This window comes from Corvus moneduloides, chromosome 1 (assembly GCF_009650955.1).
Source record: "Corvus moneduloides isolate bCorMon1 chromosome 1, bCorMon1.pri, whole genome shotgun sequence".
Classification (NCBI taxonomy): domain Eukaryota; kingdom Metazoa; phylum Chordata; class Aves; order Passeriformes; family Corvidae; genus Corvus; species Corvus moneduloides.
The window spans coordinates 19,060,442-19,079,959 of record NC_045476.1 but is presented as its reverse complement, the minus strand read 5'-3'; the positions used below and the strand labels follow the sequence as shown (position 1 = coordinate 19,079,959).

At 41.6% G+C, this 19,518-nt stretch overlaps 1 protein-coding gene across 12 annotated transcripts in view; it reads right to left on the bottom strand.

Annotated features, from left to right (window-relative positions):
- ABI1 (abl interactor 1) overlaps window positions 1–19,240 on the bottom strand; it is a 78,241-nt gene extending 59,001 nt beyond the window's left edge. For 5 of the 12 annotated variants that reach the window (XM_032112274.1, XM_032111714.1, XM_032111978.1 and 2 more), the window contains exon 1: window positions 18,909–19,236. In XM_032112274.1, coding sequence (XP_031968165.1) covers window positions 18,909–19,163 — 255 coding nt within the window. In that variant the 5' untranslated portion in view covers window positions 19,164–19,236. Of the gene's footprint in view, window positions 1–18,908 lie in introns of all 12 variants that reach the window. The other 7 variants (XM_032111546.1, XM_032111807.1, XM_032112029.1 and 4 more) reach the window with 5 other exon arrangements.
- Between the last annotated feature and the right edge of the window lie 278 nt (window positions 19,241–19,518).

The following is a 19,518-nucleotide window of genomic DNA, read 5'->3' as shown; positions in this document are numbered from 1 at the left end:
TTTCTTCTCCCTCTCTCAACTTCAGTTCCATTCACTGTGCTTAAAACTCCCTGTAAGATAAATTCCCCACCAGAACAACTGGTTCCATTTGAGAAAGGTCAGAGAGTAGCTCATCAGATCACACCAAAGCTGGCTGGCCTAGCAAAAACAAATCAAAATGCATCCTCAGTATGTGGCATGGGTTGCTCCACATTTTTCATCTTCAGCTGTTGGAATATGTGCAAATTCAAGTTCAGAAAAACTCATCCAGGATATACTAATAGAGAACTGCCCTAAAGCAGCCCAATAATCAGCAAGTTAAACAGAGCTCTTAAGTATTCAGAGCCCAATACCTGTTCAGGTGCTTGGAGTTCTGTTGCTGGGCTTAATCACACTCCACAATCAAGCTATAGAACAGCTTTACACTCAGTTCTATTTGCCTTTGCTGTCACTGCTCATGCAGCTTTAACAAATACAACGCTGCAGTACATTTGTGTTTGCTTCACAAGTAAACACAAGATAATTGTTCAGTTTTACATTTCAGTCTTTTTGAAAAAGAATTCCACCTATCATTAATTGATTAAAGAGAAAATTAGGATTACTACAATCAGTTGCCACAGGAATTCAATCTCTATTGTCCATCAGCATTCACATAATGCAACCATGCAAAAGTCATCAACACATCCATTAGTTCTCTTTTGTCCATCTCATCATGTGTCAATCTTTGATATTTACAGAATGCATGCTTTCTGATAACACAAACACTACAGTTGAGGTTTCCAAGTCCTGTTTCCGTCACTAAGGTCTTGCCATTTTAGCTCAGAGATCCGTATCAAACCACCCAGTAAAATTTTTATCTTATGTTAACTACAACCCACAGCATCTCATTTTTCAAGTCAATAGGAAATACTTTTATAGAATGGTGAAGATGTACATTCTGGAAGTGGCTTGGAGATTTCTAGACATCAGTACTTTAACCTGCCTGAGAACTAGCTGGGGACATTCCAAAGCAGAAGGAATGGATTTCTGAAAAGTGGTTTCCCCACTCAGAAAACAGGAGCAAACCTCCCTAAAGCAAGAGCTTGTAACACTATGTGGAACTTCAGATATATGAGTCTGAAGTTGCTGCTTCACTGATCTGATAAGGTTTTTAACAATGCAAACCTGGTCTTGAGGGTTTATTTGTTACTTCTGACTGCTAATTGCAAAAGGCTTGGACATCTCCAAACTACTCACAATACATGTTCTTAGACCAAGTATTCCACATCCAAGCTGCAGTAATGTGTTTTTAAAAGGTTTAAATATGCCATATACACTAGATTAGACTTTTGGCTCCAGAGGTAAAAACAGTTTATGTTGAATATCATGTCCTGAGATCACTGTAAGTAACTGAGGAGTTACACACTGAAGTAAGTGGGTACCCCACAGATACAGGTTCTCCCTCACCCATTTTCCAGAGCTTGTCAGACTGCTTTTTGAACACACTGCACCATGGTAGACTTTCTGGCTGTTACTGATGGTTATTACATCAGAGTATCAGTTATAAATGGAAGAAGAGAGTCACACTGGCAAGTCACAGCAGCAAGTGCCACAAGTTTCTATATTCTGAAGAACTTTCAGGAGCCAACTACCTACTTGGAAGCCATCCAAGTAGATCTACACAGACAGTGGTTATTAGTAGCAGGTACCCAGAAGAGAGCATTCAGGGTTTCTATCATCACAGAGATAGCATTAAGGGATACATAACATTCCAAAGTGGCATGGGAAACTAAGGTTTCAAAATTTACAAAAAGGGATTGCTTACATTACGTATGCTATACAGGTAAAAACAGAGCATTGATCAGGTGTGTCAGTTGTCTCCTGCAACAGGTCTACTGTGCTTGTGCCACACAGCAATCCCATTGAAGAAATTCTCTCTGCAATGCATTAGGCTAGGCAACGCGTTTACTTCAAGGGGATGATGTGCTGAGTGCATCCCAATATCCACAGACCTACATTGGCTTGGAATTTACCTGCCTACAAATTACAGAGTTCCACACTGATCAGCACCTCAATTCCCCCACTGGAAAGTGAAGTAAGCCACCAGGAGAGTTAGCTCAGAAGTTCAAACTGAACCTTTTTCCAGCATACTAGGACGAAAGGCACCCTCCCATAGCAGCACAGACAAGGCTGTAGAGGGTCACCAGTACACTTCATCTATGGTCTTTCTTCAACATATGCAGATCACTATCCGTACTCTTGTTACTGGAACCACTTGCTCCACCGTTCATATCAATATTATCATCAGTAAAAACAACTGTGGGAAATTTAAAAGCAAGAATTTATGTGGGGACAAAGAACAGGAAGGGATTTAGTCCAAGTACAGCCTGATAAAATGAGAGGATCAGCCCAGCCTCCATATGAAGTGGAACTAAAGCCAAAAAGCCACACACATTCCAGATCACTGGCAAATTTCAACTAAAATTCGGCATGACAAAGATCAGTACTAAAGTACGTGCAATATAGAAATGTTCAAGGGTTTTACTGAAGTGATTTTTGCCATAACTTGTCATTTTGTGATACTTTTCTACCATTTCTGAATTTGTGAGTGTGCAAGTAAAAGCTCAAGGTTTTAATTACCCCATAGCTTGCAAGCTATTAATAGCAACATATTGCAGTCACTGAACATGTCCACCTCCTGTCCAAGGCCTCTCCAGGGAGCTGGCAGTCAATCCTTCACTGACAGTGAAAACAAGAAATAGAACAGATTATTCAACACACCTCTCTCTACACATAGTGGGAAGTAGTGTCAAATAGAAATATCAAAGCTCTCGATTACTTAAATAACTAATTGTTCCAGGAACATGGAGGAATTTGAAAGCCAAGTATGGTATGGAAGGATGCCTAACCATTCAGAACAGTTCTAAACCCCAAGACCCCTCTCACTATGGAAACCCCAGAACTGAAATCAGCATGATTAAAATTCTTTTAAGTTCATTCAGTAAACAGTAATTCTTCCCATCTACTAAGGCAGAAATCCTCAATAAACACGGCAAAGCTAGCATCTACAATTCAACTCAAGGGACTTTCCTTCCAGCATCTAAAACAAAAAAACCCACTGGTATGAAATAAATACCATGTCTGTTGAGTTTCTCCAGATAAGATGCAGTAACTCAGCTATACAAAACGCAGAGAAACTGGTAGAACTTGGAATCTCTTCTCCCCAGGTAAAGACCTTGCACAATAAAGCTGGCATTAACTCAAGGCACCAGAAGATGAGATGATCACCCACCACCATCACTAGACTGCAGTCCACAAACAAGATTTCAGTCTGTTTCTTTTTAGAAACACTATCTTGACAAAAATCATTGACTAGTAAGCTTCTTTATCTCAAGGGTCAAGACACATACCAAATTACTGTTTAACAAACACATACAGCAGTGTAACCAGCACTGCCTGTAATTCGCAAACTCTGTTTCAGACAGGCCCTTCCCCCAAATCCTGTACACGCTAGACAATCAGCTAGAAGCAAATCCTTCATTTCCATCAATAATATTCCCTTGACCAGTCCTGAATAGCCTTGATAGCAAATTAGCATTTCTATGGGCTGAGACCAATTTAGTCAATCTCACTGTGTCCCTGCTGATTTTCTTTTACTTGAAAGTTGCTTTTCATTCTGTTGACTAACAGAAAATAGAAGAGTCTCAAATTTTTAATCATCATCTTTTTTCTGCAGAAGGTAGAGGAAGAAAAGCTTCTTTATTAAGGGGAGAAGTTACTTCCAATGGAAAATTTCAGGGACATATACATATCATATATACACACACATACATACACACTTAATAAATAACTTAAAAAACAAAACAAAACAAAAAACCTGAGGAATTCCATTTTAATCCAAGCTGCAAACATTATAGCAAGAAACAAATCTCCAATAGGAATGTGATTTACAAAGCAATGCAGACTCTGACAGATGGAGCCTGGGAAGGTACATGCCAGCTGCTCTGTAAGTAGCATTTTCTGCCCAATGCAACAAACAAGGTACATGTTAGCTCTGGACTAAACCCTTATTAAAAACCTATACATATATACTATATATATATTTTTATATATAATATATAAAAATACTGTTGAAAATGTAATTTTCAGTTCTTCTGCCAACTCAAATCAAAGCGATGTCTTAGTAAATATGTTGGCACAATACATTGTTGCTGTCAGTTGTCACAGTCTGTCTATACAAGCATAACGGCATGCCACACTGAACTCAAGTGACAGAAGCAGACATGCCCATGTGTCATTTTCACACAACCCTTGTACACTCAATTAGTAAGGCTTCAAGACTGCACACACAGCAAGGGTAAGAAATTTGGTCCAAGTCTTATACTGTGTGTTTTACATGATTTAGACAACATAAGCTTCAGTACAGAAACCACATATTCTGTTCCTGTAAAGCACAGCCCAATAGTAGCATATACAGTTGCTTCAAAACTACACCTTGAACTTTCTTGCAGTGTCTGTGATTTGCCATATGACATCAAACACAATTTTCTTCAGAGCTGACATAAAACAGGCTCTGACATCAGAGATATCAGCCAGAGCTGCAGAGTGGTGGATTCACCATGCCTAGAGGAACTTAAATGATGTGTAGATGTGGCACCTAGGACATGGTTTACTGGTGGACTTGATGGCCTTAAAGGTCTTCTCCAATCTAAATAATTTTATGATTCTGTTATTCTAAGGCCACCCTTGGACTGTCAGACAGAAAAAGAAATCCTTGGCACTTCCATAGCAGTCTTCTTCCTTCAACACTAAGAAAACTACCCAAGGCTTTGGAGCATATGATTATTTTGGCACACTAGACAGCAGATAACAGGGAATTAGAGAACTTACAGTGCACAGACAAATAGAATGGCTCTCAAACATTGATCTTTTGTTCTTGTAATAGAGCTTGAAATTAAAATGGCTTTCTGTTTACTTTCCTAAGTGATGGCACCCACCCACAAATTTTAGCTCATCTAGCAAGACATGCTCCTTGGTAAGTCAGAGACTTATTTTTCACTCTTTTTTTCTAGTGAGAATAAGAAGGAGACACTTCAGCATTTATTAGTTACATTAATATCCTCTTTGTAATGTAACGGCAGCAACATAGAACCAACACAGAACCAAACTCAAGTTTCTCTAAATAGAGAGAAAAATCAGAACTGGATAGACTTTCATGTTATGCAAGCCTTCGAATCAAGACAGCTCAGAGTAATCTGCTTTGGGGAAAAGCTTTTCAGTTCACACCTTGTGAAAAAGCTTCATTGTCCACAACAAGGTTTCCTCCTATGGATTTTGTTCACCTCTTCAGTTTACTCTCAAGGACTGGTGACTGCTGACATGAAGTCTTTTATTTCCGTTTTGACAAATTAAACTGAAGGTCTAAACCCAGAATACAACAAATCTATATATAAACACAAGGAACATGCTAAAATTTTATGATCTTCATAGGTAAGCTTCAAATACTACCTTTTTCTTTCCAGATTCTCACTCTCTAATCCTCCCTACCTTCTACGCAGGCCTAGAATCATACCAGATAGCATTGAGCAAGCAAGGTTAAAACAACAGGATTTAGCATAAAGGATCAAATTACAGTCTCATCTCAGCATGTCCTGGTATGACAGATTATTATCAAAGACATTCCAGTATTCAAAGGATGGCTACAAAAAAGATGGAATCTCCCTTTTTACAAGTTACTCCTGGGGAGATTCTGATTAGACACAGTAGGAAAATTTTTCACAAAGAGAGCAAGCAGTCAGTCATTGGAATAATTTCATCAGGGAATTGGTGGAATCCCCAACACTGGACACCTTTAACATTCAACTGGACAGGGTGCTGGGGCATCTTGTGTAGATGATGCTTTCTTTTGCCCAAGAAAAGTTGGACCAGATGATTCTTAAGGCCCCCTTCCAACCTGGTATTCTATTGCTCTGAACCCCTACAACAGGGCAACCTCAACTTCTGTGTGCAAAACAAACACTCAATGTCAGCATCTGCTAAAGGATTGGTCCAAAACCAAGCAAGCTCAAAGCTACACTCTGCACTGCAACAGGTTTCTCTCCATGGAGATGTCAGAGATGTTGCACGACAACAAAGCAGTCAGGGAAGTGGGAAAATAGAGCACAGAAAGTCATTAGCAGGCCTGTCGAGCTCCAGGGAGAATCTCAAGGCAACAAAATGTAGAGCCAAGAGCTACACTGGCCTTTGGACAATCAGCAAATTTCTGGATTGCATGTGTTCCTAATTCAGGAAGAGTTCTCATGTTTAAGAAAGTCACTTTAGACACACAGCTGCTGCCCAGATTTTACAGTTCAGGCAGTTCCCAAACATCACAGTATTTTTAAAACAAAGAAAACAATGGCCATTATAGGATCAAATTCTCTTCTCATGCTTTGAATCACTACATTGCTGACTATTTAGTGTCTTGAAGATGAATACACTCAGTCCAGCAGAAAATCATCCCATACCTCACTGTACTTAGCAGTGCACTTAGGCCAGAAACTAGTGGATCCCAACAATTTTGTAGCAGATTGTTTCCCAGCACAAGGCATACTCTCTCACAGCACACAGGCTATACAGTGATCCCATGGTAATAAAGTAATGGACTGCAATACAAGGAATGATTGTTTTTATAAGAACTTGCATGTAAGTGGAGAAAATCAACCTAGTTTCTGTCTGATCATATAAACAGCTGCTAATATTGCTCAGACTTTTATGCACTCCTGGACCGGACTGTACAATTTTTATCCGATAGTGGCTGTAAGCACACTACATCCAGCTTCTGTTAGAATAATTATTTTTATTATGTTAAAGTTTTATCCTATGGTTAGCAACAACATTCCAAAATCTTCCATGCAGAAGTTCATTTACATATTGGGTTTTTTCAGTTGCAGCAAGTAGAAGTTTATCCTCTAAAAACCACACACAACAGAGCAAAACAGATGGCTCAGGAGAATGGAGAGTCAATAATATTGTTTCTTTCCCCAACAAAAAGTGAACAGAAGAACAGATTACCATATTTTTCAGTTCTAGTTATCTCCACATCCAGCAAGAGGTAAAACCTAACTTACAGAAATCAACAGAAGAAAGCAAGTAAATTCTTTAATCGGAAATATAGCATCAAGCTCAGGAGTGAGAGAATTGCTTTGTTTGGGTTTTCTAAACAAAGTCCTTGGTGAGACAATTGCTGTGGTGTTACAGCAGCAGTTCAAGTAACTTTCCCTAGAAATACAGCTGCAACGTCTCTTGCAGGCACAATTACAGCACAGCACAGTTTTCTAATCAGTGTTGAAGTTGCACTGGTGTTTTTAAGATGAACCTTCACATGATTTTCAAGACTGCTTCCCCTTCATGTACAATGTAGGGGGCAGATTTAGGCATATGCAGGGCGTGCAAAGAGTCATACAGATTACAGCAGAGCTGCACTTCCATACAATCAGATGCATAAGAACAGTCATATCCCCCGTCTCCCTCCTCCAGCAGTAAAACAAAACCTGAACTATTCTATTGCAGCACTTGTCATAGGGCCATCAGGACACCTTGCTATCTCATCTGTAATCAGCTTGAGTGGCCTTATTACAGCCACAGAGGAGCTGTATTCAGAGAAACAGTCCCCTCACAACAGGAACACATCACCACAGTTGTGTATCCACCCACACCCACACTGCCACTACCTCTGCGTCTGTACACCCAAGAGGGAGCTGGGCTAAAATACAGGGCAGGCCACGGGAGGACACGTATAACAGTGGAGCAGCATGTGGGACAGTGGATCTGTCATTTCCAACTGCTTCAAAGCTTGGGATGGCCTCCCTATACTGCAAGAGGCAGAAGTAGTACTCCAAGAAAATTTTATGCCCATTAAGTCTGCTGGTAAGGCTTACTATCAGAGATAAGAGCTTCACTATGATGTGAGCATCTGCAAGCAAGCCCAGGACTGGACAATTACATTTCATAAGCTCTGTTCAAAACTAATTTAAAACAGCAAGAAGTGGCTGTGTCAGTAGAGAAGAGGGGGGAAAAAAAAAAAAAAGCAGCAGCTATACTCTAAAAACATGCTCTTGGTTTTACCAAAGAATACACAGTATTTACATGTAAATGAAATCCTGCATGAATAGGGGGACAGAAAAGAAAAGCTTTTTATACAAAACCTGCCTAAACACTGAAGATATGTCCAAAGCAAAACTGGAGACTGGTCTTTTTACCACCTCGCCTCCTCACCAGCTCTTGGGTTAGGGAACTGCTTTTCAGCTTTCTGCCTTGTTGCTCTCCAAAGGAAACTGGAAAGCAAAAAACCAAACAGATCGACAGCAAACATGTTTTCTGTTCAACAATTACAAAAACTAATTTTTCTATTCACAAAAGGAGAATTTTCTTATCATCATGGATGGCCACATTTTTGCACCCATTATACTTAAATGATGATGCATTTTTCTTAACTTTCATAGTGGTTGTTTGCATTTAGTCATTTTCTGAGGAGGCAAGAAGCTTAAATGAGTGCCTTTGCTCATTATTTATGTTCTCTATTTGCATAACTCCTGCACAACTGCTCCATTAAACACCTCTTCCCCTCCAAGGCCAATTTTAAAAAGCCTCCTGCTTTATGAGACTGACAAGTATGACTCACAGTATTCCCCACATTCATTCCCCCAGGCCTCGTGGGATGTTATGCAGCCAGTAAGTACCTGTTCCAGTTCATACTCCCCCACTCCCACTGCTGCTGCAGTAACCCCTTACAGCAACCTGGGAAAACAGTAAAGCTACTTCTCTGCTGTAGGCAGGAGACAAACAGTAATAGTATTTGCTTTTCATATTGTCCTCAGCACCACAGTTAGCCAGAGAGAGTGGCTGAACACAATGAAGGAAGGTTACACTCTTCCCCATTCTTCCTGTGTTCTTACCCACATCAGGAACTTGGGAGTTTCTCAAGACCCTCAAATTGCTTTTCAGTCATCCTTCAAACCATTCCCAATTTCTGTCAGCAAGGCAGAAAGTTATTCAACATAGTAGATAAAGTATAATCTCTTAGAGTTCCTTGCATGCCCAAGGAACACATTTAAATACTCCACACATATGAAATTCAGGACCAAAACCAGCAACTTCTCTCTCCAGCAGAGAAGCAGAAATCAATAGGTACCATATCCCTGCATACTTGGCTTCTATCCCCAGTAAACAAGCTTCTCTCATAATTACAGAAATACCTCCCTCAGCCTCTGAATAGTCAATATTCATTCACTGCAGAGTACTGAGAAGAACTGATTTTACAGTTCTTGTTCATAGACAGTAGGTTTTCAAAGAGGGAATACGTGCTAGAAAGCTTTCCATTGGCTGTTATCATTCTTCACTGGTTAAAGGACAGACTGATAAAGACGAATGAAATACACATTCAGAAATGACAGCCACTACTGAAGAAATACAAGACTTCTTACAAAGTAAGCTGCATTGTACGAGCCCAAGCTTCAAACACATCTGTGGCGGCAACAACAATTTCTCCAAGTTAAATATACCTTAGAAATTAGATTCAAAATCTGTTGCAATTTAAGATAAATTCCAGGACTACTGCAGCAACCAGATCATTTCAGTGCTGGGAGAACATATGGTGTGTTGCAGCAGGAAACACCCACGGTATTTGAAGAGAGCCCTTGTAGAGAGAAGCACTTCCAAACCAGACGCATATTTTATCTAATGCAGCTAAAGCCAGGAGTCTGCATCATAGAAACAACAACTCCTCCCAGGGATTTAGAAATCCTGCAAGTTAGACAGCAAATAAAAAGCTGAACAATCCCCAGCCAGGTCTCAAAGATCTTGCCAATGTAAGTGCATTGACCCACCATATCTCTACTTGTTAGTCTGACACCCTCTGGACCTTCACTGAAGCATCATCCAAGCCACCTGCCATTAAGCTTCTCAATGAAAACCCTGGAGGCTACAATCATACTTTATAAAAACCTTTAAGGATCAGGTCCAGCTCTGCTTTGTGGACACATGCATGTTAAGAGAACACCATTCCTGACACATTCACTTTCCTTCACTGTTAAGAGAACCAAAGCCCTCCAAGCAGAATAGTTTCATTAAGCCCATTTTACTCCTTAGTCTCAAAAGAGTAACAAAAGGACCAGCTTCCTGAAGAAGACAGGTTTCTTATAAAGAAAAGGCCTGACTGCATACAAATATGAGAGGCCTCCTAAGAATTTTACTAACAGGGAGAATCACATCAGTCCCATTTTACATTGTCTTCCCAGCTGCATTCCATTTCCTCTGTAGCCTGCCCATCATGGCTTCCCCAGGTAGTTACAGACTACTGCATAGACAAGGCTTTAGTGTCAACTCTGTGCCAATAAAGATAATCTAAAAAAGAAATGTGCATAAATGTCTTCAGTAGCTGCAGGTTTCAAATTACAAAACCCATGCTAGTAGAAACGGTTTGTCAGAAAGGCATCGTGAAAAATAGCTGCATAATGTAAGTTGCAAGGCAGTAAAGGGTATGTATCTGGTAAAAGATTATCTGTGGGGGGAAAAAAAAAAAGCCAACAGAAAAACCCCACACTTGCCTGATAAAATATAGCTTAGAAAAAGTATTATGTGAAACACTGGCGTGAAAGTAGCCAGCAGAGTCTACACTTCAATTCCTTTCCAAGAATTGTTATGCTTCAAGTAGTAAACAAACTTTTTTTTTTCTTGGAACTATTTATAAGTACACTACATTCAACTCTAAGGATGTCAAACCAACATTTGTTTTAGTAAGACTCCTCTATGCGAGTTCTGAGAGGTTTTCCTGCTTTCTTAACAAAAGCAGGAACAGTACCACATTTTATTCCTATTTGTCTTTGAGGATACAATAAAGTTAGGACAGTGATGCAGAGTCTCTTCCCCATGAGTTCTTTAACTGGACATCACTACAGTAGCAGAGCTTCCTTGTACATGGAGTAGCATGCTTGCACTTTAACTTCTGCTGTATAAAGAGTATACAGAATTGATTGTTTTGGGCTCAGAAAGGGAGGGATGACATTATCACAAATATAATCTGCTATCTTAACATGAACACAAGAAAGACGCAATCTCATTGCAGAAGAGAAAACTTTTGTTGTTCTTTCAGAATGTTCCACAATGTCAGAAGAAACAGTATGGCACACATCTGTGGAGGTTATGAAGAGACCTTATCACAGGGGAGGCTCAAACCAAAGGAAGTTTTGATTTTCAGATACTTTTTCAGTTTGCGAAACCCCAGCACTTAGTAAACATATTTGATCTGGAACCTTTGACAAGACTATTATTAAAAATAAAGTCCTCTTGTAGTAGTCAAAGTAGTCAATCTTTTTCAGAGTTAAACTAATCTGCTTCTTTAGCTCAGCCAGCAGGTTACCTACCAATTCCAACTCACGTTAATACAAACTGCTGAATTTTACAAGTGGTACCAGAAAATGCTATATTCATGTTTCATTCCAAGTTGAAAGTCTCATGCAGGATTCCCCATCCCTCCTTTTCTTCCACAGTAACAGCATCATAGTAACAAATATATGCTCTGCAAAGCATGCATGGCTCCTGTTAACAGCATTAAGGGCTTGCATAAGTAATGAGCAACACTATTTGCACAGTCTCAAGCAAAGGTGGCATCTACACTCTTATTAATTAACCCAAGGAAAATAATGCATTCCCTCTAAAATCAGGAGGAAGAGTTTAGAGTTCTGCTTTCATCTGCTGCACAGAAAATTGATTCCTCAAAGAGCCCACCTGTTAGAAATGCTGTATTTTCTATTTCAATACCTGGCACTCAGCTGATGAAACACTTGACTGGGCCCCTCCAGCACAGTCAGGACATGCTGACAGGCTGGAGGTGCAGGAGGAAAGGCACCTGAAGTACCATCTTGCTCAGAGCTGTGTTCAGGAGCACACCGCGACCTATTCTCCATAGCACCCTGGTCTTGGCTCTCAAGGGCTCTGTGCAAGTTTTGAGCTGCAAAGGCCTGTTTCTGCAACCCACAGGAGACATCAAGTCTCTGCAGCAGCTGCCTCACCAGCAAGGTCAGGAAAAGGGAGGAACCACACCAAGGCACATTATCTACTATTTCAAATTCAGCAGTTACTTCCCTTTACTTAGGGGTGGAGGGAAGGGAGGATCCCTCTGACCAAGCCCACCCGCTTCTGTCACCAGCACTCAGATTTGGGAAGGGGTGGAAGGAATAGCATCAAAGGAAGACCACTCTAGGAAACACAGATGCTAAAAAGAGCAAGAATGCTCAGGTGATTATGAACAAGCCTGGACACTGAGTAATCGGTGTCCCACAAGTGATTTCCTACCATGCAACAATAAAAACCACGCTATGCTCCTTTAGACTCCAAGTCACTAAATAAGGACTGAATGCAGGCAGAGAGAGCAAGATACCCCCTTATCCCTCAAGACTGTCTTGCTATGCCAGGACTGATACTTTGACCACACAGTTGCCACTGCACTGTTCTGTAGCTGAGCAAGATTTCGGTCACCAGAAATGTCAAACACAGACTGCTTTCACTAACGAGAAATAGAGCGGCATCTTCTCGTGCCTCTGCCAAGACCCACCAACACGCAGACAAACAGTACTGTGAGCATTATGCAACTCCAGAAGTTCACAAAGCAAAAAATTAGAATCTCAAGCTCCTTATGAGAGGCAATACACAAAATTCTTAAAAAGTGACTGCTGCTAATGAGTTCAATGATGGTTTCAGGTGCATATTTTCCCAAAAGAGTCATTACATTGCCTCTGTGCACACTGTCTCTGCATTTCTGTGGACACCCACTTTTTACAGTGTTGCAGTATAACAGAGGCAGTCTGGAAAGGGGTAGGGTGGCAGGGGGAATCCTTGTGAACAGCACTGGAAGTCCACACAATCAGGTTCTGTTCCCAAATCTGACAATATGTCCCTATATGACCTTCCCTGAGCCAGTTATAAATTCTATGCCTTCACTTATGCTTTTCTAAAATGAATACAGTTCAAAATGCTAAACAAAGATACCGGGAAGTTGCATCAGTTCTTTTGTTTCAGAGTTCAGGGGTTTTTTTTCTGTTAAACTTAGATTAGATACTAACAGGAACTTTGCCCTCAGAGGTACACTTCCTACTTGTACTCAGCCTGCTCCGATACTCTTACCTTCATTACAACTGCCTTCATTCTCCACTTTATGAGACCTTCCCATCTATTTTCTCTTCACTGTAAGAGCTACTTACTGTAACAACCTCCCAAAGAACCAGAGGGAAGTATTAGATTGTTGCCCCGCTTATTCACTCTTCTTTCTTCCTTCCAACAACTCCACAGGACTGTGCACAGCAAGAGCAGCACAGGGAGCAAGAATCACACTTGGCATACACTGACCACAGACAACCTGCAAGCTTCTTCCTTCCAACAATGCACAAACAGAAGGGAGTGGAGAGTGCTTCCCTTGGGGAAGAAACAAAACACACCTGTAAAAGCTTATCCCAATCCCCTTTACTCTGCCTGATTAAGGTAGCACAGTGCTGACACAATGATCTGCTGAAATACCAATGAAATGCAGTGGGAATAGCAGCCAACATCTCGCTGGCTTCTTAAACCAAATATACCAAAATTAATGGACACATTTCAAATTTGGAAAAGCTCATCTCTTATCATCTACCTCCTCTAGACATACAAACCAGACATACAACACTCTAGGATCAGTTTTCTTTAAACTCAGGGTAATCACTTGCTTGATTTAGTGAAGTTGGGCTACAGTCTTCTTGCTGCCTATGAGCTAAAGCTTTATTTTCCAAAATACAAAGACACTTGCATGGGCATAGAAGACCTATACAAGGCACAGAAGAGCTACGAGCCTAACCCACCAACCTGTACCTATATTATTATTAAAAAAAAAAACCAAACCAAAACTGCACACAGAACAGTCAGTACCTTTTATACTACTTAAACTACCTTAAAAATATTATTTAAAAGTATGATGCAACACCTTTTTTTAAAGAATATTATTTAAACCTACAAAGCATAATAGATGATACATTGGTATTTTACCTCATTGCTCTCTAATTCTGAACTATATTTGCTGTTACAGAAAGTGAACTTAATTTGTGGGGTTTTTCTCGTTAAATGTTCCAAATATAGCAATTAAACATGGGGAAGAAAAAAATTACTGTATTTACTCTCAATACAACCTAATTAACCTATGAATATAAAAAGCATGCAAGTTCTCACAGCACATAAAGATTTTGTATTGGTGACAATTTAAGAAGTTTATCCTTTTAGAGCAGCTCATTCCCTGAATTAGGCATTCTGAGTGAACTTCTTTGTACTGAACTAAGTTAAGCCACTTTCCATGTGTGAGGCAATGAAATCAAATGTCTAACCAGTTACCAACGTTTAAAGAAAAGCCACCAAAAAAGGTCCATTTGTGTTGGACAGGAAATAGCTACTGTATAGGAAGTGTAGAACATCCAACTTATCAAATAAAAAGAATTCCTCTGCATATCTTGGAAGATAACACAAATATTTATGAAACTTATTGCATGCAACACTTCTGCTCAATGCTGCACATTTACTTTTCTACCAGCTGGAAAGATACTTTCATTTTTTTGCAATAGCAGTTAAAAGCATGGACAGATTTCAGTTTGTCTGTTTTACCCAGAATAGCTTGTTAATTCACCGTTCAGTTTCCACATACCAGTCAGAAGCTACAGAAGGAAGTAACATGACAGAAAAACACACATTTAGGCAACACAGCACTTACTTCCTTAAAAGGTCTCTCAATTTATTTTTCTAAAGCTGCTAAATCTACCCACTTGAGACCATCAAGATGAGAACTTACACAAGGAGTGCAAGCTATTTGTTTAGAGATTCGCACAATCATATTAAAATTATATTTGGGCTTAAAAACAAAAATTACAAAGGGATCTTCACAAGTGGTCTAGAAGCTTGAGACTGACAAAAACTATGTATCTGCATGTGCATAAACAAGGCTATAAGGAACACTTGATTTAGACAGTAGAAGAGTTAAAAGCAGCATTTTACAGCACAGAGAGGCCTCTCTGGGATATACCAGTCAACTGAAGTTGTTCAAAAGGAAGTAATCAGTGCAGTAACACTGCAGAAGCTGATTTCCTGTGTCATTCTAATGCTTCATAAGCTAGTTATTGTAGGTCCCTTAAAACATGAAAATAACACAGCCAGAAAAATTACTAGAGAATCTCTATGGAAGTTAGTATTTTTCAGCTGAAGAATCATAACTAGAACTGTAAATGCTTTAACTCTTTGTTATTTCCGTATTAAGTAATACTGATTAAGTTCTTACTGTCTAGGATACTGATGAAACTCCTCACTAGCATCTTCAGCTTTATGCTACAGATTGTCAGTTAACCTTTGCGTTACAAGCACGCCAAAAGGGACTAGTCCCAGAATATACCTGCAGGCAAAAGGAATTGGGGAAGACGTAAACTATGGGAACTTACATTTTGAAAATATATTTTAAAAATTAATACATCTATATATAAGAAAATTTACTTCAGAAGGCAAAAATATGCCTTAAAGATCTAAGGTTCAAAACCTGCTCATAAGACTGTTCAGAGTTTAAGCCTCTGATCTAAAACAGGAGTCTAATTTTCTACCTGCTTGTTACTGAAGCTTCCAACCAGAAACATCACAGATTTTAAATCTTGTGGAGATTAAATACACTAATGTACTTATAATGCCCTTTTCCTTCTATTCAAAGCCAAAATCACCACCAAAACATCACTATGTATGTACTTCAGTTACTACTTCTACACTTGGTTTTCTTTCCTTTTTCCGGTCTCTCTTTCTCTCCCATCCCCCCAAGATTGCCACCATACTGTACTTTCCTTTTGCCACTGCAGGTCCTCCTTAGAAGCTCATTTGCTCTGCTTCTCCTGAACTCTTTTCCCCTCCTCACAAATAAACTTTCTAGATAACCCAAATACACATGATCTGGAGGGCAAACAGTGTTACCAGCCGGCATTCTGATATAGTTACAATGTGCCTTAGCAAGAAACTGTTTCCTGCTTTTCTAAGAACAGCAATTTTTAACTTGAGTTTAGTGACTGCCGTCATCTTTCCTAAATGCTTCAGTAAAAGGATACTTACTATCCATACAGCTACACTCACCGTCAGGGAGCCAAGCTCCAGCCAGGCGAGCTTTTTTCCCCCCCATGTCACTTTTCTTTTTGAGGAATCCCTAAAGACATTGAAGACAAGTTTTCCTCAAAAAATCAGCATGACTGAAATTTCACCGGAATTATTCTCATCTTAAGTACAAGAGACAAAACAAAATTCCCATATTTTCAAATACAAAATACATATATAGCTTGAATACAGCAATATTAGGGGTGGGAAATTACTGTCCTCCTTAAGTCAGCAAAGAACATAAACCATAACACTGAGAACATGATTTTGTCTGCTATTACAATCACTATAAATTGTTAGTGCCAGCACTCAGAATAGTCTGACAAACCTATTCCACCTCAACGGCACAACTCAGAGTGGGAAACAGTAATTTTTACCACTATGGAGCACTTAAGCTTTTTCCACTGAAAAAAAAGAAATCCCTCCAAATTCAAAGCGGCTGAACTAAGCCAGCTACATGCTACCAGATAAGTTACAATACATAGCTACTTGTGAAGTATTTCAACATTCACTTCATGGCCAGGTTTCCTGTTCTGGTCTGCCTTTTTTATAAAATTCTCAATTACATTAAACACATAGATTTTTGTATTGTATGTTTGTTAAGCCTCTTCCTTTCCCTGTCTCCCTTCCCACCCCACAATACTCATACCCCCAAATCTCATAACCCAGTGCCCTGTGTGATATTGCCTAATCCGGCAGTGGCCCCACCACAGGCACTGGCAGTATAATCTGTTCAGTAGTCCAACTGGACAGCAGATGGCTTTGCATCCAGCGCTGATTAAAAAAAACCACCTCCATCAAACATTTTAAAAAATACAGTTGTATCAATACATTTACCATTTTTACTGAGCAAATGTACAATACATGCAAAATACAAGTGAGGTATATACATTTTCCAAAACTATTGTGCAAGACTGCATTAGGAATTTTGGAATTTCAGCTTCCTTTCAAAAGAGGTAAACACAGCTGTACACAGATAAAACAGACCCCATCAATCCCACATCCAACTGACCTTGATACTTGAGGTGAAAATGAGCTACCAAATTTAAAAAAAAAAAAAAAAAAAAAAAAGGAAAGGGAAAAGCCAGATGACCAGATGGGAATTTACTCAAGTGTTGCATTTATTTGGTTTGTTTGATTGAAGTAAGAAAAGACAAGTTTTATGACTCTGAAGAAAATGATGTTGTAACTGAAGATTCTCTGTACCTTTCTGACATAGAGAAAAGTCAGGAGCAGGAGACACGTCAAAACTTGTACTGCAATTACCATACTCATGTATTTGTCATATTTCCCATGAGTAAAACCAAATGAACCTCGCCTCTTAGAAGCGTTTATATCAGCAGCTTTTTTTGGGTGGAGCAAACAACTCGGAAGCATAAATAGACATTAACTCATACTACCTCACATACCACAAAAAAACCAAAACTTGAAAACATGGCTTGTTAGAGCAGTTTTAATTCAAATATCTCATGAAAAAAAAATCACTTCATATTATTCAAGATGTGTTTCCATATTTGCTGCTCCATTACTAAAAACAGTAAGATAGCTTACCAGCAATGATGGATACCAGAGACTTAAGTAACCTGTATCAGATACTCATCACAGGTGACCTAGTATTAGATTCAACAAGTTCACTCTAGTGAACAGCTATCTAGCAAGTAAAGTTCATTTACCTTTCCCCTTCAAATTTTTTACAGAAAAAAAATGCTGAATTTCAGCATCTCTGGATGGTTCTGCATCCAGACCACTATGACTAAATACTCAGACTTAGAGAGTCATGTGATGTAAATCCTAAAAAAATAATAATAGTAAATTGTGCTTAAAGTAGCTTCACAAAAATAGATTTAAAGCAAGGCCAAGAAGCACTGGCAATCTATGGGAGAGAAAAAAAATCCACACCGACCGGTGGAGAGACGTTACAACCAATGGAGCCTCTTCCAGCATGAGAGACCCGGTCTGCAATCACTGTTGTAGGGTGTTAGAGCCGGGCAAGCTGCGAGAGGCACAGATTGCCATTTTGAAACACCGCCTCACGCTCACGGCGGAGCCAGCCCACGGGCAGCCTCCTGCCCCCGCACGCCGCTCACGGCGGCGCTGCGGACCCGCAGCACCGCGGCTCCATGGGTCCCGCACGCCGAGGAGGACCCGGCGCGGATCCCCTGCGACCGAGCTCCGTGATGTCACCCGTGTGCGGGGCCCCTTCCGCTCCCCGCGCAGCTGCGGCGGCGGCCCCGGCGGAGAGCGGTGCGGGCCGCCCGGCACCCGCGCCCCACGTGCGGCGCATCCGCCCCGGCCGCCGCCACCGACCGCCGCCCCGGGGCCCGGCCGCGGCCCCCGGAGGGAGCCCCGCCGCCGGGAACCCGTGGGGAAACCCGGGATACCGGGTCTGAGCCGGCCGCATGGAGAGGCTCGGGGGCCCTCACGCTTCGCTCACCCTCACCCCAGCCCTGGGAGGTCTCCGGGATGTGACTCATGATAAATAAATACAGAGGGGGGGGAGGAAGAAAAAAAAGGAAAAAAAAAAAAAAAAAAAGACACACCCTCGCAGCCGGACTGACATAATAACCCCCTCCCTTCCCCTCTGGAGCGGGGGAAGGGAAGCCTGGCCGCTCAGCTGGGAAAGTTGAAAGAAAAGGCAAACCCGAGGGGGGCTGCGGGACGGGAGCCGCGACGAGAGCAGCCAGGCGCCGCTGCCCCTCGGGCGGCTCCGGCCCCGCCGCCCGCACCGGAGAACCGAGCCCCGCCGCCGGCCCCCGGTGCGCCGCCCTGCCGCCCCTCACCTGGATGTAGTTGTTTTCGCAGTAGTCGGCGACTCGAGTGAGGTTCTGGTAGCTCTCGAGCAGAGCCCGCTTGCCAGAAGGGATTTCCTCCTCTAGCAACATCTGCAACTCTGCCATTTTCCACCCCTCCGCATCGCTTCCTCTTGCATTAAAGAGACAGCGGCAGCGCCGGGCGCGCAACCCGCCTGGTATTGTGGGATTCCTCCTCGCCTCGCTTTCGTGAGCGCTCGCTTTCCCCACCCATCCTTCCCCCATCCGAGGGGAGGGGAAAAAAAAAGAAAAAAAAAAAAAAAAAAAAACCAAACCGAGAAAAAAAGAGGAAAAGCCCGCCCCCGCTGCGCGGAGGCAGCCGGGAGCTGTAGGCAGGGCCGGCCGCATGCGCGGGGCGGGCGCCGCTAATGGGCACCGCCCGGGGGCCGGAGGGACAGGGCGGAGCCGGTAGTGCACCGGCCTGGCTGGCTCCTGCGGCGGGACGATGGCAGCCGGGCTGCCGGCCTGTCCTTTTGGGAGCGCAGAGACGAGGGGAGACAGTGGTGCCCATCTCCCGCCCCGCTCAGAAAAGCCCCAGCCCCACAGTGCTGCCCGGAGGCGGCGCCTCTGCGCAGGAAAG